Raw genomic sequence first — 22708 nt, forward strand, 5'->3', positions numbered from 1 at the left:
AAGGAGTTATTTTCTTCATAATGTCCCCTCTCTCTCTCAATCTCTCTGTCATATATACATACACACACACACACACACACACAAATATATATATATATATATATATATATATATACATATATATATATATACACATATAGGTATGTATATTTAAATGTTTATACATATATACATACACATATGTGTGTATAATGTCATATAAATTATTCTCTTGGTTCTGCTCCCTTTGCTTGGCACTTTATTCACTGCATGACCTAGCACCTAGGGACGTGGAATCAAGTAGACTCATCTTAGTGAGTTCAAATCTGGCCTCAGATACTTACTAGCTCTGTGACCCTGGGCAGGTCACTTCATCCTGTTTGCCTCAGTTTCTTCATGAATAAAATGAGATGGAGAAGGGAATGGGAAACTACTCCAGTATCTTTGCCGAGAAAATCCCTAATGGGCTCATGAAGAGTAGGATACAGCTGAAAAAATGACTCAACAACAAAAACTAACTGGGGAGAATGGCAGCATCCTTAATGAAGGGATTATGATCCTAAAGGTTAGTCACCTTCAAGTAGACAAAAGGGAGAGGGCCCTCTGGCAGCTCTTGGATATAGGTTTATATGCAAAGGAAAACCACTTAATCTGAAGCACTAAGAATGGGTGTACTTGGGGGCAACTAGGTGGTGCAGTGAATGGAGCACCGGCCATGAAATCAGGAGGACCTGAGTTCAAATCTGGCCTCAGACACATAACACTTAACTAGCTGTGTGACCCTGGGCAAGTCACTTAACCCTAATTGCCTCACCAAAAAAAAAAAAAAGAAAAAGGCTTCCTTTCTTCTTGGATTTCTTTCTTTACAACACAAGAGTCTTTTCTTTGCAAGCCCCTTTACCTGTAAGAATAGGAAGATGAACATGTTCATTGGGGCCAACATCTGGGAAGACCCTTCATTTTCTGAAGGGAATTTTGAAGTTAAAGTTATGGGTGTCTTGTGACTTTCTCAGTCACTGCATCTTGTTGTGAAGAGGTTCTTAAGTACTTACTACACTTTGTGAAGATTTGTGAAAACAAGTTTTGTTTAACTTTGGATGAAGGGCTTTGGAGATAAGAAAATAGAAAATATTTCTGAACTGCTAGATAAGAATAATTGGGGAAACTAAGAAAGAACTTTTAAGATGGTTTTTAAACACAGTTCTATCATCAAAAAGATTTTTACACTGTCTGCCCAGGGTTCCAGAATCCTTTCAGCCCAGTGAATTAATTCAGAAACGAATTGGCCTTACCTTGTGACAACTGTAGAAAGGTATCAGGTTTACCTTGGTAAATCTCTATCTTTATGGTTTAGTGGTGTTGATTCTGCCCTTTCCTGATTTTCCTTGTAAATATCAGACTTTGGGCTTAGGGGAGCTATTTGTATCTATTACTGTTTTGCCCCCACCTCCAGTTTCCTCTGGAAACTTCAGAATATCACTTTTGTCTTCCCAAAGGACCCTCTTGTGTCTCTCTCTTCTGGCATTTGGAGAAAAGGGGTCCTGGCCTGCTTAAAAATCTCAAAAGTCACTTGAATTATGTGAATCCTGCCTGCCTTTAACAATTTTGTTCACTGGAACAAAGGCTAATATATCTGGGACAGTGAGGATCCCAAAACAAAGTGAATTCACACCTTGCTGAGAGAACTGACCTCCTTAAGAGATGGTAAATGGGAAAAGGAGGAAAAGTATTGTAGATGACATGGGATAGTAGCCATGCATGCCTACCCCTGTCTAATTTGATCGATTTTGCTTGGGATCACCTACTTAGTTGATGAATCAATGGACCCTTAGACACACACCTTGATGGTCCTCTGATTGTTTCATTGATATTTGTATCTCATTTCCAAAAATGATTTTAAGTTCCTTGATAGTAAATAATAATAGCATTTGTATAATGCGTTAAGGTTTAAAAAACATTTAACGTGTTATATCAATTGACCCTTGCAACAAGCCTGGAAGCCCCATTCTATAGATTAAGAGACTAAAGCTAAGAGCAGCTCACCAATAGCAAGTGTCTGAGACAAGATCTGAACTCAGGTCTTCCTAACTCCAAGTCACTGCTCACCCCGAGAAAAGGAATCACTTAACAGACTTAATTTGTCTTTCCCAAAGTCTTATCACAATTCTGCTCATAGTAACGAATTAAATTGGTAGGTGGAGGTAAAATCTTATCTAGGAGGTGAAAGGAGAACAAAGATCTGTTTAGAGAGTTGTCCAAGTTGGAAAAGGCAAATTATCACATAGGGGAGACCAGAAGCAACATCAGGGTAATTGCATAAAAAAAAAATCAGCAGAGGGATTCCACAGAGAGGTACTAAGAATGATTGTGTCCATTAAACATATGCCACAAAGACTGTTTTGTGGTATCATTTTGTCATAATTTATAGAGAAGCCCTGAGTTCAAGTGTCACTTCTGGCATATATGAGTTACGTGACCATGGGCATCTCAGTACTGTGGGCTAAGACTATGAGTTAAAGAGAAGACATCAGCCTAAATTGGTAGTGGGCACTTCTCTATCTGGGAATTTCCTGTCTCTGTGATCCAGTCAGGGATTTCCCTTTCCCTCATTTGCCTTTTCCTCTTGTGCTTTACACATTCTAAAGATGACAATGTAACCTGTGCTGAATGAAATAGCTTAGAGAAGATACTAGCCACTCGAAGTGACATCGAAGATAACAGGCCCTTTAACCACAGGGGTGAATGCTACAAATGTCACCAGGAAGTGAACTCCATGTCTGGAAAAACTGTTCTTCATTCATAAAGGGAAGAAGTTATTGCGTGATGTGTTCTTCATTGGTGCAGACTGACAACACCAGTGGGGGCCTGGATCAACAGGGAGAGGAAAGTAGCCATTTGTCTTAAAGAGGTAGCAAAGTAAAGAGGAAATTGCCTTGAATTTGAGTTGGGCTATTTCAGTTTGCATCCACAGTCACTCAAGGTGTTGATGTGGTGGAGGGTGACTCTAAGAACCTGTCATTTCAGCATCATATTAGGATCTCCATTTTAGAATCAGCTGAGAGGCGCTATGGTCCCTCAGTAATGGAAAGGGCACCGGACCTGGTCTTCCTAAATTGGAAAACCTGGGTTCAAATCCCACTTATCAGCTGTATGACCCTAGGCAAGCCACTTAACATCTCTGTGGCCTCAGTTTACTCTTATGTAAAATGAGGGAACTAGACTGAGTGGCCTCTGAAGTGCCTTTTACCTCTAAATCTAAATCCCTTACAAGAGCTACATCTAGCCAAAATAAACTATTTCAGGATGTCAAAGAGATGAACAACATTTGTCCTCCACTGAAAGCTTTCATGATAGGGGTTAATAAGAACCTTCAGGAGACAGATATGATCAATGCAGTCTCTCATCACAGCTGGACAGACCTGGAAAAGAAAGGGCAATAGAGAAAATAATCAGGAGAGTACTTGGTATTTCTCAGCTGATAGAATTTTATGATAAGGATCTATAGAAAATGGGGAGATTGTTGGCTACGTAACACTGAACTTAACCATAACCAGCATGATGCTACCCAGACCAGCCACCCTAGCCAGCTGTGCATCAGCAGGTGCCCCTAAGTCATATGCATGAAGTCGAGAGGGGTTTGCCTTCTCCTGGAGGAAGGGAAAGGCCTTAGGGAGAAGATACTGCCAGGTGCCTGGCACATTGTAGGAGTGGCATGCAGGTGTTGCTGTTTCCATGGGAACATTCTCTCCCTTGCTGTCACCCCTCCAGAGCAGGTGGGAAAGGAAGTGATAACTTACCATTTCATAAGGTCATTGAGTATGGAGATTCTTTTAAGTATGCAGCTTCTTGGGGTTTGGCAAGAAGAAATGAAGGTGGAGTTAGTATGATGCAGAGCAGGGGACTGCAAGAGGACAGTGAATGGTGATGAATTTCACAAGAGCATTTAAAATGAGAGGCTGCATTTTCCTTGAGTCTCTTCATGTGTGTGTGTGTGTGTGTGTGTGTGTGTGTGTGTGTGTGTGTGTGTGTGTGTGTGTTTGTGTGTGTGTGTGTAAAGGGGAAGGAGTTCAGGTATTTATCTTGGCCAGAATTTCTGACACAGCCCTCCCCAGGATACTAGCAATTCAGTAATCCTTACTTGAATCGTAGAAATCAGAGGTTGGTTCCATTCACTGTATATCTGAACAAGAGTGCCCTGATTGAGCCATTGAGGGACAACCATACACTTAATAGTTGGCTGACCTTGAGCAAATTCCTTAACCTTTAAAATGAGGGTATTAATACTTGCTGCTAATTTTCTAGGTTATTGGGAAGATCAAATGAGATCATTTACATTATTTTCCAAATAAGAAGGGCTCTAGTTCTTTAAAATTCTATTGTTACCTAATCCAAATGCTTATCTCTCACCTTTAGCAGATGTCATTGTGGTGATACTTTGATATTCCAATGTCAGAACTGAGCTAGTTTTTTAATTGACTTTGGTATTCATTAGAACCCTTGGTGGGACGAGTTACTAAATTAGCCTGACTATGCATGAATCATAAGGAAAGAAGAAAGTGAAATCTAGATGCATTCCTCTGGACTTGGGAAAGAGATAGTGTGAGTGAAAGAAAACGTAGAGATGATATGGCTGTGAAATTGAGTTATCCACATGGAGCTCTTTGTAAACCCCACAAGCTCAAGGCAAAGACAAATACTTGTTGTTATTTAATACATATGGGGTTGTGGGTTCCACTTGGCCTTCTACAATCTTAAAGAAAGCATAAGTAATAGACAAGACAAATGGATGTAAACCTGCCAGTTGTACTTGTCCATCTCAGCACCAAGGACAGTTCTATCTAATAATTTGTATGGCGTAAGAAACTAAACACTGAAGGATTATAGAAATGAACTTCAGTGGATCTGCAAGTTCATAGGATCATAGGTTTAGATCTGGACTGAAGCTCAGAAGCCTTCTAGTCCAACCCACTTATTTTACAGATAAGGAAACTAAGATCCAAGGAAGTCAAGTGACTGAATTGGTAGTGTCAGAGTTGGGATTTGAACCTAGGTCCTTTCACTCCAAATTCAGGGCTCTTTTCTACCAGGTACTCCCTCCAATAGTATAGATCTCATCCTATCCATGCCTTTTCATCCTGATTCTTACCTTATCTTCATATTCTCTCTCTCTCTCTCTCTCTTTCCCTCTCCCTCCTTTCCCTTCCTCTCTTCTCTCTCTCTCTGTCTCTCTCTGTCTCTTCTCTCTCTCTCTCTCTCTCTCTCTCTCTCTCTCTCTCTCTCTCTCTCTCTCTCTCTCTCTCTCTCTCTCTCTCTCTCTCTCTCTCTCTTCCTCTCCCTCCCTCTCCATCTTCCTCTCCCTCTCCCTCCTTCCTTCCTTCCCTCTTAATTTTGCTACTAGCCTGTGATCCCTTTTGTGTAGGGAATTCTCATTTCCTTAGACCAATGCAAATTGGCAACTGATATCACTGAAAGGTTAAATGGTTGTCTAAGGTCATATAACCAGTATATGTCAGCAGAAGAACATGAAGCCAGGTCTCCCTGACTTTGAAAACATCTTCTCTATTCATTATGCCATGCTTCCTCTCAAATCTCCATCCTTCATGGAAACATACACACACACACACACACACACACACACACACACGCCAATAGATAGCAGTGGTAGCATGGCATAGTAGAGAATCTTCTGCACTCTGCACATAGATTTAAATTCTACCTCCCACACTAGTTAACAAGACTTTGACCAAGTTATGTCACCTACCTTTTCTCTAAGATTATTTCCAATTTACCCTGTATGTATCTAGTTTGTACACAGTTGTTTGAATATCTTCTCTCTCATTAGACTGCAAAACTCCTTGAGGGCAGAGACTGCTTTTACCTGTCTTTGTATCCCCATTACTTACCACATAGTAGGTACTTAACAAAGGCTTGTTGATTTAACTTGACCTGCTTCTCTGAGTCTATTTCCTCATCTATAAAATGAGGTTAATAATAACACTTCTTCCATAGGGTTCTTAAGAGAATCAAGTAGGATAGTGCACCTACATCATTTTACAAACTTTTAAGCACTAATTGTAAATCATTATTATAATTAAGTACTATTTGAGGGTGGGCATAGGTTTGGAGGGAATTCAGTGCTTTTAAACTTAATAAGACAAACATATCTCTGCTAAGGATTCTCAAATCTGGCTTCCAGCATCTAGAATTTATTTGTCTATTAACCTTTAATCCAACCATTAATGCTAATACTCATCCTAACTAGTAAACTGTTCTATTATGCACCATTTCTTAGTGACTAGGGAGTTAACCCTAAAATTATCTCATTTGAACTAATGGAGAATAAAGTGGGCAGAGATGAGAAAACACACGTGGTGGCTTCAACAATGGAAATGAAAAGTATAAAAACAATAATAAAAGAAATTAAACCAAACACTGTACAATTTAATTGATTAAGCTTATTCCCATGGAAAAGATGGGAAAATGCATCTCTGTGTCTTTGCAGAGAACGTAAAGAGTGGCATGTACTCAGACTCAGTTGATGTTTTCCTGAAGTGCAGGTCTGGTCTTGTCACCCTCATACTCAGTGGTTCCCTTTTGCATGCAGTTTAAAATGCATAATATTCTATTTGGCATTCAAAGTCCTTTATAGCCTGGCCCCCTCCTACCTTTCCAGGCTTCCTGCACTTTACTTCCAGACACTTCCAGACACTTCATCAGCCTCCAGGCTGTTCCACAAACAAGACACTCCATCTGTTGGCTCCAGGCATTTGTTAAGGCTGTCCTTCATGCTTGGAATGCTCTCCCTATTCTACTCTGACTACTACCTCCCTGGCTTCCTTCCTATGCCCACTAAATCCCTACCTTCTGTAGGAATTTCCCCAATCCCTCTTAATTCTAGTACCTTCTCTCTGGTAATTTCCTATTTATCCTGTATGTCCTTGCTTTGCATATATTTATTTGCATCTTGTCTCTACCAGTAGTGTGTGAGCTCCTTAAAGGCAGGGACTGTCTTTTGCCTCTTTTTGTATTCCTAGCCCTTAGCACAGTGCCTGGTATATAGCAGGTGCTTAATCAGTGTTTACTGATAGATTATTTGATGTATTAGTTTGGAAGAATTGATTTTTTATTCTTTGTTACAAGAGGTATCTTACTTCATGGAGGAATAATAAGGAATTGTTTAGAAAATGAAGGTAATGTGAAAACAAAAGTTATCATTAAAATTAAAAAAAATAAAAATAAACACACCTCCAAAGAGGGGAAGGGGGGATAACAATGAAAATTGTGCTGTAAATATTCTTCTGGAATGAAATCAAAGAGTTCCCAAAATCACGGGTAGAACTTGTTTGACAATGATCCCACTTCTTTTTTGTGAAGTGGGAAGTTGCAATACCATGTGGGGTAAGCACATCGTGCTTGAGAATGTTATTAAAAATAAATCTAAGGAGCTGAGTGGAAGACTTAGTAGTACTTGGACCCCATCCAAATTGGCAGTCTCAGCATTGCTGTTCCTGATAAACAGTCATTCCAGCTCCAGCTTATTTTAAGAAATTTCAAGTTCTCATCTTTGATAATGAAAAAAGTCCTTTTGATTCTCTCTCACCCCTGCCTTTCAGAACAGCCTTTACTTGTTTTGGCCATCTCTGTTTGTTTACTGTTGTTATATTTTGTTTTTTTAGATTTGGGGTTGTATAGTGAAAAGAACCCAGGGCTGGGAATTAAAGGATTAACATTCCAATCCCAGCCCCACCACCAATACAACTGTACAACTGGGGCAAGACCGTCCACTTTCACCTCTTGTGTCTCAGTTTCAAAAGAAGACCTTGAAGTCTTTGTGTTTTATGATCCTAGAAATTATTGAGTTCAATCATAAATTTAGGGTTGGAAAGGATCTTTGGGATCACCTAGAGTCCAACTCCTTCATTTTATACACAAGGAAATGAAGCCCAAAAAGGGCAAGGGATTTGTCCAAGGTCATACAGATTGACAGGAAGGGATCCAGGTTTTGAACCCAGGTCCTCTGATTCCAAAGATAGCAGCTTTTCCCATACACCAGGCAGCCTCCCAATTATAAAGATATGGGTACGTTTATTTTGGACTAAAAGTGGTTCCTTGAGACAGGGAGATGGGGTAGATAGATATAGCACTGGGCTTGGAATCAGGAATACATGGGTTGAAATCTCACCTATAACACCTGATGGCTACATGACTCTGGACTAATTGGTTAATGTCTCTGTGACTTTAAGACTTGTCTGCTAAGTCAAAAAAGAATTGGTGTCTTTGTTGGCTCCTGGTAGTTCTGACACTGATGGAATCACAGAACCTTGGCATATTCAGTTAAAAGCTTGTTCTAAATTTTAAGGAAATTTCAATATGTGGGATGGCATATATCACAACTCTGCTAGTATAATGCAGCATAAGAATATTTGAAATGTCTTAAGGTTGGGAAATCCAGGAAAGGTCTCCAATATTAAGGAATAGAAGGAATTGTTAATTTTTCTGTGTTGCCTTTTAAAACTATCTGCTCTATAGTACAATTGCTTAAGATGCTTTCAATTTAAAAAAATATTCTATTAGCCTAAAATATCCTTGGGCACTATTCTATTAGAATGTGTGTCTCTTATTTTCCCTCTGATTTCCACTCTGAAAAGAAGAAACAAATTTCTGAGTACAAATGTTAAGAACAAAGTTTAATATAAACCAAGTTAGCACTGAAACTGAGAATGGAAACTTTTCTGAAGTCATAAAACCCTCAAAGGTACCATGAAATCACTATTGATGGAAGGAAGCTACAGGTGGAAACTGGGATTAATCCAAATCTAAGGTCCTTGGTTTAATTAGAGTCTTTAAATAGCTGACATAGACCTTGGAGATTTGCAAAGCACTTCACTTGCAATCTCATTTGAGGCTTTTCACAGAACAAATAAGTTCTACAAGTGTTGTTTATGCTTGATAGAATATAAGCTACTTGAAGCCAGGGACTTTTTGTTTGTTGTTCAATAGCCATAATGTTCTGTAGCCATAATAGGTACCTGATATATGCTTTTTGATTGTTTTCCATTTCTGTTTTACAAATGAGGAAACTGAGGATAATAGAGGTTAAATGATTGGCCCGTAGTAACAATAGCTGATAAGCATCAAAGCAGGGTCTGTAAACATGTGTATACAAAAGAGAAAGAGAGAGAGAGAGGGTGGGGGAGGGGGAGCAGTGTTTCAATAGAATAGGTTGCTTTTTATAATCTCATGTATTTTATTTTATGCTTTTAAAACATTATTCTGAGAAAGGGTCAAGAGGCTTCTCCCAACTGCCAAAGGGGTCCATGACAAAATGAAGGTTAAGAATCCTTAACTCAGAGAAGGGAGAATACAATTTGTGTTGTGGTTTTGTCACTTGGGAGGCATCAAATTCCTATGAGAAACACCCTTGATTTGTAGACAGAGGGCTCCTGGATTCAACTCTTGACTCTCCCATGAAGGACCTGTATTCCCTTAATTCTATTGCCTTCCCTCTGTTGATTATCCCCACTTGGTCCTATATACAGATTGCTTAGACATAGTTATTGATGTGATGTCTCCCCCTTTAGATTTTGATTGTGGTAGATTCTTCCTAGGAGGGAGGAACTTTTACCTTTCTTTGTATCTCCAGAGCTTAGTGTAGCACCTGGGGCTTAGTAGCTATCTGCTCAATAAGTGATTATTGCCTATTGATTATTTTGGGCCAGTTACTTAACCTCTGTGGTCCTCAGTATCCCCATCTATAAAATCAAGAAATTAGAATTGATCTAAAGTATTATGACATACATTAAGATTCCTGTGACCATTCTGTAGAGTGGAAAGAACACTGGATTTGATGACAGAAAACAGGAGATTCCATCAATATGGGCTATTCAAGGTATATATATGCTTTTTCCATGTAAGGAGATCAACAATTGTCTACAGTTTTCCAGTCTCATAGAACTGCCTAAGTAGAGTGATTTAGCCATGATCATACAGTCAGAATGTATACTTGAAGCCACATCTTACTGACTACAAAGTCAGAATGTATACTTGAAGCTACATCTTTCTGACTTTGCAGTCAGTCCCCCCAGCCCTTATACTGCCCTATCTCTACTGTGTCCATCCTTTGGTGGTGACAATGGTTTGGTATTTTGGAACAAAGACCATTTCATTGATTAATTCTGTTCCTGTTTTTATACCACTTCAGGACACATTCCCTTCAAAACTCAGGGAGACAGTAGGGAGTATAAATACCATTGTCTCATTTTCCAGACAAGCTCAGAGAAAGGAAATAATTCACACATGGTTACAAGATTCAGAGCCAAGATTCAAACTTGGGTCTTCTGACTCTAAACCCAACACTTTTCCATTACTTATTCATTCAACATGTGGATTATGGTGCCCAACTTGTGATAGAGTCTTCTGAGCTCATATTGGTCTGATCAGTCACAGACAGATACACTGTACCTTGACTCCAACATAGGGATGTCATTTTGGTCCTCTCCGAGAACAAAGTACAGTAAACGAATAACTGTTCAACAGCCATTCATTAGTTATCTTTTATATTTAAAACATATAGATCCCTCTATTACTCTTACAATGACTAGACCATAGCAATGTCTTTCTTTTTCTTCCTTACTTTTCCAGAGCTTTTCAGGCAGCATTTCTAATTTGTCTGTGCAATGGAATTCACCATATCAGTAAAGAAAAAGTATTTTGCCGTGTACATAAAAGATAATAACAAGAGCTAATATTTTTATAGCACTTAACTATGGGCCAGGTACTGTGCTAAGCATGTTCTAATTATTATCTCATTTGATGTTTACAACAACCCTGGGAGTTGGGTGTTATAATTATCCCCCTTTTACAGATGAGTAAACTGAGGCAAACAGCTTAAGTGACTTAGGGTCACACAGCAAGTGTCTGAGGCAGGATTTGAACTCTCATCTTCATGACTCCAGGCCCAGCTTTCTGTCCACTGTGCACCATCTAGTTTTAAAGGCAGCCTTTGTGAAGACATTAACATTTCTGAATCATATCTCAAGACTGACTTGAATGTTGCTGCTACCCCTCAAAGCTACCTTTCTTCTGGTGTTCTATTGAAGGGGATCAAAATGGAGAGATCAGTAGGGGAAACAGAGCAGGTAGGAAGGTACCACTCATTATTCAGTAGTTAGTGTTATTTCATTTCCTATATCAGGAGGAGCATAGATTATGAAAATAATTCAGATACATTTTTTAAATGAAGCAATTTAAAGGGAAAAATACATGATATTATTTTTAATTATCATTATTATTACTAAGTTCAAATGGATTGGTCATTTTATTGATAAGGGAGTTACCTCAATGACAAATATAGCAACTCTTCCCTGCCCACCCATCTGGAAGACTCTTGCTGATGTCCTCCCGGCTGGGCATTCCGCACTTTCTCCTGACAAATACATGATATTGCTAAAGAATGAATTGCTTTTTACAGCTACAGTTTTCCTGGAGTTCTGGAAGAGAAGGAGGGCTGTGTTGACCTATGACTGGGACCTTATTGACTGGGAAGAGGAAGAGGTAAGCAGTGATGGCATTAGGAATTTTTGTGCCTGGGACATATTGACTCGGGAGAGAGTTATGATAATAATGCAGACAACAGTCTGAACCAGGCGGAGTTTCACCAGGAACAGGGGTGGCCTGGTCAGTGCATCGTCCATAGGATTTGAGAGGGAAGGCAAGCACCAGAGAGGGGGTCCATATCAACAAGACCCTGAGAACATTATCACACCCTAGGGATGATGGTCACTTTGGAGAGGAAATATACCCCTTCCATATCAATATCCTAGGGCTAAACCCCACATAGTTATGTGTTCTGGAGAAAAAACATGACAGAGAAAGGATGGCAACAGGATTGGACTGGTATCATGGGGATTGTTCAAGCCAATGATCCCTGATGCATGGACTTTTGTGTGAATACAGGTATTTCTAAAGAAGTTAGTAATGAGGGCAAAGGTGCCCTTGATGTCCATTCAGTGTCCATATCTTCCAGTTAGTAACTGGATGAGCTATATTACCTGACATCATGGGCAGTCATTATTATCAAGAAATCCATGTGGTATAGATGGCAATTTTATCTTCAGGTAGAATAACGTAATACATTCTGCGTATTTTTCCAGTGTTACTTTTACTTATGAAAAGTTTATACAAATGAAAAGTATCTTGAAAACTTGAGGCTGTTTTCAGAGAAAGGTGTTGTGGTCAATAGAATACTGAGGCTTGGAGTCAGTAACACCTGAGTTCAAATCCTTAATTGCACATTTATTAGCTGTGTGACCCTGGCCAAATCATTTTGCTACTCTCATCCTTAGTTTACTCATATTTAAATGGGGATAATAATTGTATTACTTCAGAGGCTTGATGTATCAAATAAGATATAATATGCAATATGTATAAAGCACTTATAAATATGTTAGTACTTACTATTATCATTGTTGTTGAGAAAAACAGTGACTCTTCTTGCCAAGGTATAGGTGTTTTATTTTTAAATAGGCAAAACTCTTGGCTTGCTCTTAATGGTGGCTTTTATGAAAATATTAACAGAGTTCATGGCTTGCTCTCATGTATTAACTTGCCATCTCTCTCCTAGGAAAATGTTCGCCCCCAGTTTGAAAGAAAGTATGCTCAGGTGGAAAGAGTGAATCCCATCACAGGAAAACCTGAGCCTTACCAGCCCTTCATGGATAAACTTGTTCGGCTTATGATCTCCATATTAGGAATATTCTTAATGGTAGAGTAATGTCAGAACATTAATGTGCATGGCTTTTCCCAAACGAGATATTCTAAAAGAGAGAGAATTCTAGATTCAGGAAGAATTGCAATATTTCTATGAGAGCAACTGATTATAGACCTTGAATATCTTATTCAATAAATGTATTCATTAAATATACATTAGGTTACTAGGGAATTAGCAAGGGAGGGGGATAAAAAAAACTTATTAAAGTCATAGAATTATTCTGAGGATGGTAGTTATACTGCTTAGAATCAAGACCTCTTTGGGGACATCCGTTGTGTGATAAGGTAGACAAATGGAAATTCCTTAAAATACAACATCTCTACTGATAATACGTATCTGATGTTACCCTGTAGTCTGTAGTTCTTTGAACAGAGAAAGTCCTTCACTATGATTCATTTTTAAAATATTTACTAAGCACCCGCAGTGTACAGGACAGCATATTAGGCACTGACAATAAAAAGACAAAAATGAAAGAGCTTTGATTTGCTGTAGTGTAAGCTCGTCAAGAATAGATTTTGTTTCACTCTTTGTGTTTAAATCCCCAAAGCCTAGTTAAGTGCCTGGCACATAGTAGGCACTTACTGAATGCTTGCTTCCATGAGAACAGGGGTATTGAGCTTTCTTTGTGTCATGGATCCTTTGGCAGTCTGATGAAGACTGTGGATTCTCAAATTAATGCTTTTCAATGCATAAAGTATAAAAGGAAAACATTTATGTTGGAATACAGTAGAGCAATAGTTGCAATTTTAGGTGGCTACCAGTTTAAATTGATTGATTTTTATGGATTCTTTTTCTAAAACATTGCATGGATTGCATACGGTTCAGTTTAAGTATGAAGTGTTTAGCAATATTGCCTGTTACTTGAGATAAGAACAGAGTATATTGTATCTCCTTCCTCCCCCTTGGTGTGTGAGGCGCAAGCTTGGTAGTGATTTCACCTTCCCATCTCGCCCAATCCAGATTTCTTTGGTGCTCACCACAGTCTTTGCTGTCGTGGTTTATCGTCTGGTGGCCATGGAGCACTTTGCATCTTTCAAGTGGTATTTCGTCAAAAAATACTGGCAGTTTGCCACTTCGGGGACCGGAGTCTGCATCAATTTTGTGATCATCATGTTTCTGAACGTTGTAAGTGTTTGAGAATTTTTCCCCTTGTTTGAAGGAGACAAGAATTGCTGTAACTTATCTTCACTTTTGTTTTATTCACACGAAAGCCAGACTAGAGCCTTGTAGCATTTGAAGCAAATAAAACCTCCTGCTGGATGTGAAGTCGAGAAGTTCCAAATTCAAATCTACCCTCACCTATTTACTAGCTGTGTCACCCAGGGTCATGTTATTTACCAGTGCCTGCCTCCATTTCCTCAGCTGTAAAATGAGAAGAGTAATAACACCTACTTCCCAGCATTGTTGTGAGGATAAAATAATGTTTGTAAAGTGCTTTGCAAACCTTAAGGAGCCATATAAATGTTAGTTATTGATATTATTATTAGTATTTATCATCATCATCATCATCATCATATCATCATCATTACTATTATTAGCCCGCTTTCAGACTGCTCTGTGCTTCAGTTTCCTCATGTGTTAAAAATGAGGGAGTTCAAGATAGTAGACCATAAGGTTATTCAGGCTTTAGCGCCATGCTCCTAAGACACTCTGTATTCTTGTGTTCTGTGGACTTAGTGGATGAATGACGCTTCCTGCTCTTCTGCCTACTCCCCATGTGACCTTGGGTAAGTCATTTAACCCCTGTGAGTTTCAGGTTTCTCATTTGTAAAGTTTGGGCTTATCATGCCAAATCTACAGTCAATATGAGGAGCAAAGATAACGTATGTATAAACCATGAAGGGCCCTATGAATGGAAACTCAGTTTTATTGTCGGGTTTAAACAGATATCCCTTCTTTCTTTAAGGGGATTAGAATCTAACAAATCACAGGTGAGTCACATAGAAAATTGAACAATTGGTGAGTATATAAATAATACATACAATTAAGTATGTGAAATGAGATAATATGGATAAAACACTTTGCAAAATTTTAAAAATACTCTATACATGCTAGCCATTATGATGGTGATGATTATCATACTACTTATTATTATCATTATGTTATTATTATCATATTGCATACTGAGGGCTAGATCATAATAGGAGTGGAAAGATTAGGAGGGGGAGGCAGAGAATAGTAAGGAACATTTACTAATTTCCACATTCTTCAACCATTCAGCAAATCCTTAATAATAAGCACTTAATATTTATTAATAATTTGTTAATGTTTATTAATGTTAATTTATTAATCATTTTAATTATTCACTTCTTATGTGCTAGTCACTGTGCTCAGGGCTGAAGATTCAGGAAACCAGATCCCCACAATCCCTGCCCTCAAGGAGCTTACATTTGACTAAGTGATGGGTCAAAAGGAGAAGGGGAATTACATCATGTACTCTATTAAGTCATTGTAATTTGAGGGAAAAGCACCTATAGCCAGGATTAGGAATAGTTTCGCAGGTCTTGTGACCTTAGAACTGAGTCTTGAAAGATCAAGAGAGAAAAAGGTAGGCCTAGGGAAGGAGGCTTGTTAGGCAGAGTGAACATGTGGTTACTCAGGGAAGAGGAGGGATTTCACCATAATTATTAAGCAGGTTCAAGGATATGCCTACAGGATAAGCAAACCTGCTTTCATTATAATAATTGTGTGTGTGTGTGTTTGTGTGTGTGTGTTTATATATATATATATATATATATATATATATATATAGTAGTGTTACACACATGTATACTAGCTACAAATATATATGCACAAACACATGTATACACTAGCTAGTATACTAGCTAGTGTGTATGCATGTATGTGTATGCGTGTGTTTGTATATACATGCATACATACATATAGGTATAGAGAATTTTAAGATTTTCAAAGTACTTTACAGATATTTTCTGCTCATAACAACCCTGGGAGGTAGGTGTTATTATTCCCACTTTACAGATGAGGAAACTGATGCAGAGAGAAATTAAGTTACTTTCCCAGGCTTGCACAGTTAAGTGTCTGAGGCTGGGGCAGTAGAAACAAGACCTGATTCGGAATCGGAGGACCTGGATTCAAATCCAGCATCCATTACTTATTAAATCATGATTTTAAGTATGTCCCTTAATGGCTCTGGGCCTCAGTTTTTTTCATCTATCAAATGAAGGCGTTGAACTAGATGTCCTCAAGGTCCCTTTGAGATCTAAATGTATAATCCTGTGTTCACCAGGACATAAGACTTGATATACCTTGTAGATGGAGCATTACGTGAGATGAGACTGGAGGCAAAAATAGATGGACTTGTTTAATGTCATGTGCATCATAATAATACTGCTGTTCCCATTTTACAGATGAGAATACTGAAACAGCATTTTTGCACATGGTCTATTAGAGAAATCACTAGTCCTCAACTCAGAGGACCTGGTTTCAGTCTGTCTTTAATGCTTAGCATCGGTGTGGCCTTAGCCAAATCATTTAATCACTCCCTAACCTGAGTCTCCTCATCTGTAAAATGAGCAAATCAAATGTGTGCAGAGGTTCTTAACCTCTTTTTGTATCATGGACCCCTAACATAGTATGGTAAAGCCTTTTCTAGGTATAATGGAGCTTTTCTAGGTATAATGTTTTTAAAGTTCTAAAATAAAATACATAAAGTTTTAAGGGAAACTAATCTGTTAAAATAATCATGTTAAAATAGAATTGTCCATTTTTTTTTAAAGAATCCATAGATTTCAAGTCAAGAACCCTTGGACCAGAGGGTCTCTGAAATCCTGGATCCTGGTGGATTGCTTTGTCTGCTTCACAAGGCTGCCTTTCTAGGAAGTGGTTTAATTTATATGCTACTGAATGCAATCTTTGCCCAGAGAAGTCTTGAGTCCAAGGTCACAGCCCTTGGAATGTTCAGTGCGAACTCTTGGCTCGTAGATTGGGATGTATCAATTACATCTGGAAAGGATGTTGAAAACAGAACAGCCCTTTTTCTTTTGTCACTTCAGATAGCACGTAGTTTACATTTTCCAAAGCCTCTTTGAATTCTGACCTAGTGTTACTTCTGGCACTGCCTCAATCAAAGGGGTAATTATTTACCTCTCTAAAAACTGAAAAGGTTGTTTCCTTGTTTGCTTTTTCCTTAACGAAAAGCTCTGTGATATAATGGAACAAATGAGAAGATCTGGCAACAATTCTGAGTTTGTTGCTAACTTCCTGTATGACTTCAGGCAATTTTTCTCTGGGTCTCACTTTTTCGATCTAAGAATGGAGGGTGTTGGGTGCTAGGATCACTAAGATCCCTTCAGGTCTGGGACTTATGATAATAGTGACATAGACTATGGATTTTCCAGTTGTAATTTCAAATCTTCCTGTTCTGTCATCCCTCTAAAACAACATATCTGTGAAACTGCAATATATTAGACAAAAAAAAGCATGTTGATATTATAGTAAACATATGCCTATTGTAAAAAAATTGAGTCATATAAATTGGAGGATCACAGTCTGAAGAAAATTTGTGATTTCTTATGAACATTTGGGGATTTTAGTCTGTTATATAAACTTGGCTGTAGTTACATGGGAGTATGAAAAGAACATGGGATTTGAATTTAGGAGACCTAGGTTCAAACCCTACTTTGATCCATACTAGCACTACAGACAAGTAAGGTAACCCCACTAAGTCTCATTTTCCCAATCTATAAATGGAAATATATATATGTGTGTGTGTGTGTGTGTGTGTGTGTGTATATTTATATTTATATGTGTGTATATGAGTGTGTGTATGGATAAGTGTATATGTATATACGTGCATATGTATGTATATATGTATGATAGGTGTATATGTATATATGCATGTATTCACATTTATATGTATGTGTATAGGCATATTTGTGTATTGTGCTCAACACTCAACCTCTGTTTGCCTGTTTCCTCAAGTACAAAATGGGGATAATAACACCTCCCTCTCTTGTTGTGAGGAGCAAATGACATAAGGTTGGCAGAAAAAGCTTAGTATACTGCCAGCCTGGCACATAATAGGCACTATATGAATGCTAGTTGTTGTTATTATGTATATAAAATATATATATATATATGTACCTATATACATACACATATATAAGTACATATGTATATATGTGTGTACGTAAACATGTATCTGGATGTGTGTATGCATATATTTGTATATATGCCTACATGTGTATACATAGCACACTGGACTTAGAGTCAGGAAGACCTGAGTCTGTAATATGTAGGATGCTCAATGCCTGTCAACAAGAATAACACATTTCTATAATACTTTATACTTACGTAGTATAGGACCAAAGGATCCTCTGCCTAAGATCACAAATTCAGATCATTGAATAGGCCTCTCCATTTTACAAATGAGGAAAACTGTGTTCCAGAGAAGCTAAGCTTCAATTCAGAGCTAGATTTGGACAGAACTAGATTTGAACCACATGCTCTGATACCCAGTTTAATATTCTTCATGTTACCCAGTGTTGGCCTTCTTGAAATGATAATCATAGCTATCCTTTATGTAGCACCTTAAGGTTTGTTACTCGTTATACATGTATTAGATCCTCAAAACAACATTGAACAGCACTCTCTTGGGTTGTCATCAAGGAAATGCTTCCAGACATTCACAGTATCTAGTTGTGAGACATATTTTTTTTTTATTTAAAGTAATTTCAAATATAAATGAGCTTATTGCAAAATATAGATTGTAAAGTGTTAATGTTTTGTCATGGCCCTGGTAAGGACTGACCCTGTGATTTCATTTGTCCAGGGTACCCCTGATAATGAAGCGACCAAGGCAAACTGGCGACATCCCAAAAACTTAGTCTTAGAAAATTCTTAAAGGATAAACACCTTGTTCACTCACCTAACCAATATGTTTTGTTGTTGTTGTTGTTGCTGTTTTTTGGTGAGGCAATTGGGGTTAAGTGACTTGCCTAGAGTCACACAGCTAGCAAGTGTTACATGTCTGAGGCCAGATTTGAATTCAGGTGCTCCTGACTCCAGGGCTGGTGCTCTATCCACTGTGCCACCTAGCTGCCCCATGACCAATATATTTTTGAGATGGAACTTTGACCCAGTTATTCCTGATGCCAAGGCCAGGCTTTCTACTCACTGTCATAAAATGAAGCCTCAATAGTCTTAATGGGGTATTTTTAATAGTCAAAATCATTTTCAGCAATTTTCCATGATTGAGCCTCAGTTGTTTGTTTTTTTTTTAAACAGAGGATTGTGGAGATATTACTGCTAGTCTCCCTGTGTGGTCATTTGTATTCTCCAGCTGTTTCTTATGTCCTATTAATGTATGGTGTATGTGTATACATATATATGTATGTGTATATGTATGTGTATATATATATATGTATATGTATATACATGCATACATACATACACACATAATTTCTATTTCTTTTGAGACCATTCACCAAAACTTCTCTGTTGCCCCTTCCCTCTCACATCACCCAGATATCTTCTGCTCCTATTTCCTCCTTTACTTCTCTCTCACGTGAGATGGCTCTTCTTACAAAGGGGACTCTTCTACATGTACAAGTGATCCCATTCCATCCCATCTTCTCTAGCAGATTGCTCCCTGTATCATTTCCACTCTCTCATTTATCTCCAATCTCTCCCTATCTACTGACTGCTTTCCTATCACCTACAAATTTGCCTACGTTCCCATCATCCTTCAAACCTTCAGCTGAACCATCCATCTCTCATAGCTACATCTCTCCTCCTTTTTATGGCTCAGTTCCTTGAGAAGATTACCTGCAATATTTGCCTTCACTTCCTTTCCTCTCCTCTCTACTTAACTCTCTACAAACTGGCTTTCAGCTTCGTCATCCAACCAAAACCATTCTCTCCAAAGTTGTTCATGATCAAATCTTAACTGCCAATTCTAATGACCTTTTCTCTATCCTCATCATTCTTGACTTCTCTACAATCTTTGACATTGTAGATTACATTCTCCTCCTTAATAGTGTCTTCTCTCTAGGTTTTAGAGACTCATTATCTTTCCCTCCAATCCTTTACTGCTTCCTAACTTTCTATTACTGTGGGAGGATTACCACCATCCTCTCAGTCACCTAGGCTCACAACCTAGGTGTCATCCTCAAAACTTCACTTTTGCTCATTCCCCATAGCCAGTTGCCTAGCTCTTTCAATTTCATTTTTGTAACATTTCTTGCATATGCCCCCTTCCTTGCTCTGATTCTGTCACCACTCTTATGCTGGCTGTCATCACCTAATACCTGTACTATTTCAATAACATGCTGGCTGTTCTGTATAGCACAAGCCTCTTCCCCACTCCAAGCCATCCTCTATGCTTTAATGTCAAAGTGATCTTCCTCAATTACAAGTCATCTTGTTGCTTGACTTTCAGTAAGTGAAGGAGGGGCTGGAGAGAGAGAGAGAGAGAGAGAGAGAGAGAGAGAGAGAGAGAGAGAGAGAGAGAGAGGGGGGGAGAGAGAGGGGGGGAGAGAGAGAGAGAGAGAGAGAAGAGAGAGAGAGAGAGAGAGAGAGAGAGAGAGAGAGAGAGAGAGAGAGAGAATTTGGAACTCAAAAGTTTTCTAAAAATGAATGTTTAAAAAGGGGGAGTAAAAAATGTGAGCTTCCTGAGAGCAAGGACTGTCTTACTTTTCTGTTTATATCTCCAGTATTTGAATCACAATGCTATGACATAGTGAGTACTTCATAAATGCCTCACTCATTTATTTTAAAAATTAAAGTATAGGTCAGACCATGTTACCCTCTCTACTCAATAAACTTTAGTGGCTCTATATCAAATCTAGGATCCAATATAAAATCCTCTGTGGCTCTTAAAGCCCTTCATGATCTACATCTTCCTTCCTTCTTAGTCTTCTTGTACCTTGAGCCCTTTCTTGAATTAGCCACTCCATTTCCCAGCTCTGGACATTTTCACTGGCCATTCCTCATGCCTGGAATTTTCTCTCTCTGTCTCTGCTCCCCTGACCTCTTTCAAGTCCCAGACAAAATTCTGCCTTTTATGGGACTCTTCCTGATCCCCTTAATCCTAGAGCTTTCCCTCTGTTTATTATTTCCACTTTATCCTATATTTAGCTTGTTTATGCCTAGATGTTAACATGTTGTTTCCCCCATTATACTGTGAGCTCCTTGAAAGCTGGACTGTCTTTGCCTTTCTCTGTCTCTCTAGTGCCTGACACATGGTAGGAACTTAATAAATGTCTCTTGACTGATTCCATTGTCTTTTACAGTAAAAGACTCAATAGAGGAGAAGAGTGAAAGCAATGTCCCTTAAAATTGACACATTTAGGAGAGTAGCATTAAAAGTTGTAAGGGATCATCTAGGTCATATAATCCAAACACCTCATTTTACAGAGAACAAAGTCTCAGAGAAGTTAAGGGACTTACCCAAGGTCACTTAGGTATGTAAATGTAGTGCCAAGATTTCAGCTCAGATCGTCTAACTCTGAGTCCCTTGCTCTTTGATTCAGGACTTTTTAATCTAGATGCTCTCATATGTAAATGATTAAGATTTGACACTATACCCTTTTTCAAATGAAAATCTTTAGCAAGTCACTTAAGACTGCTTTGTGCCTCAGTTTCTTCCTCTCTGAAATAAATGGGTTGGACTCAATGCCAATCTAAGATGGAGGCGAGTTCTAAGTCCTACCAGAGGTGGGGAACCTGAAGCCTTGAGACCACATGTAGCCCTTTAGGTCCTCAAGTGCAGCCCTGTTTGGATTCAGGCAAAGAGCCACACTTGAGGACCTAGAGGGCTACATGTGGCCTCGAGGCTGCAGGATACCCACCCTGTAACCTATATTGACATTTAAGACTGGTGCCCACTTGAGAAAAAGAGAACTAGGTTTGCTTGATAAATATTGGGCACATTAGTAATTAAGCTATGCTATATCTCCCCCTAAATATCTTTATGAAAAAGGTAGTCATACTTGGGGTCCCCTCACAGCCTGCTCTCTAAAGTGAAGAGCATTATTAGGTATCAGACAATGGCTTTCAAAATGTCTTTTAAAGTTTCATAAAAAGTGGACAACACTCTTGTAAGATTGGTGGTGGTGGCCTTCCTGCCAGCCCTTACATGTCTCTTTGCTAATTAACTGAATGTTAAAGCTCATTAATGATGTTAAAATACAGTGCAAGTAGAAGCTTCTGCCCAGCTGCATCCATCTAAGGGATACTGTCCCATTTCAAAGGAAATGAAAAGCAGCCAAATGAAATGAAATTCTTCTGTCTTTAAAGTTGTGGGGTTCACTAAGTGTTTTGCTTTTGTGTTGATTTAATATAAGAATGATTGAGCTTTAAAGAGCCAGAGCACAAAGAATGAGCATGAGCTTAAAAGAACTCTTGGGACATTGGGTGTCAGAGATTTAGGGGTCTTAGATGTAGAATATCAGATTGGAGAGGTACATTAGAATGTGGAATTTCAATTGGAAGGAACATCTCATGGCTAAAAGAAGTGATAGAACAGAATGCTAGAGCCAGAAAGGCCTTGGAGCATAGAATGTCAGGACTGACACATACCTTACTATATCGAATAGCAGAGTTGGAAGAACATTGGGACAAAGAATGTGGAATATTATAGCTTTGAGAGACCTTAGGACATAGAATGTCACGGCTAGAAAGTACATAAAGACTTACAACAAGCAAAATTCAAGCTGGAACATACCTTAGAACCTTGAATGTTAGCCCTGGGAGGCATAGGAGTGCATTGAGGGTGACCAAGATGTGTAGATACATCATGGAATGAGCATTATGCTTGACCTTTCCTCTGAGAATAACTCCAAGTCACATCCTGCTCGTACCTGAGTGGTGGGGGCCTTAGGAATCATTTTGTGAGGTACGTAATGTGGATGTAAAAGATAATAATCATGACTTTCTTATGTAACCATTTATGCATGTGATGAGCGAGAGGAGCCCTGGTTGGTGGAGAATACATACTTG

At 38.6% G+C, this 22708-nt stretch overlaps 1 protein-coding gene across 1 annotated transcript in view; it reads left to right on the forward strand.

Moving 5' to 3' along the window:
- The window catches only part of ANO3 (anoctamin 3), a 310714-nt gene that overhangs the window by 250159 nt on the left and 37847 nt on the right, over positions 1-22708 (forward strand). Inside the window, exons 15-17 of the mRNA XM_020977793.1 lie at positions 11450-11532; positions 12602-12742; positions 13709-13873. Coding sequence (XP_020833452.1) covers positions 11450-11532; positions 12602-12742; positions 13709-13873 — 389 coding nt within the window. The remainder of the gene's footprint in view (positions 1-11449; positions 11533-12601; positions 12743-13708; positions 13874-22708) is intronic.

The sequence above is a fragment of the Phascolarctos cinereus genome, unplaced genomic scaffold (genome assembly GCF_003287225.1).
Source record: "Phascolarctos cinereus isolate Bilbo 61053 unplaced genomic scaffold, phaCin_HiC Scaffold_9;HRSCAF=440, whole genome shotgun sequence".
Taxonomy (NCBI): Eukaryota; Metazoa; Chordata; class Mammalia; order Diprotodontia; family Phascolarctidae; genus Phascolarctos; species Phascolarctos cinereus.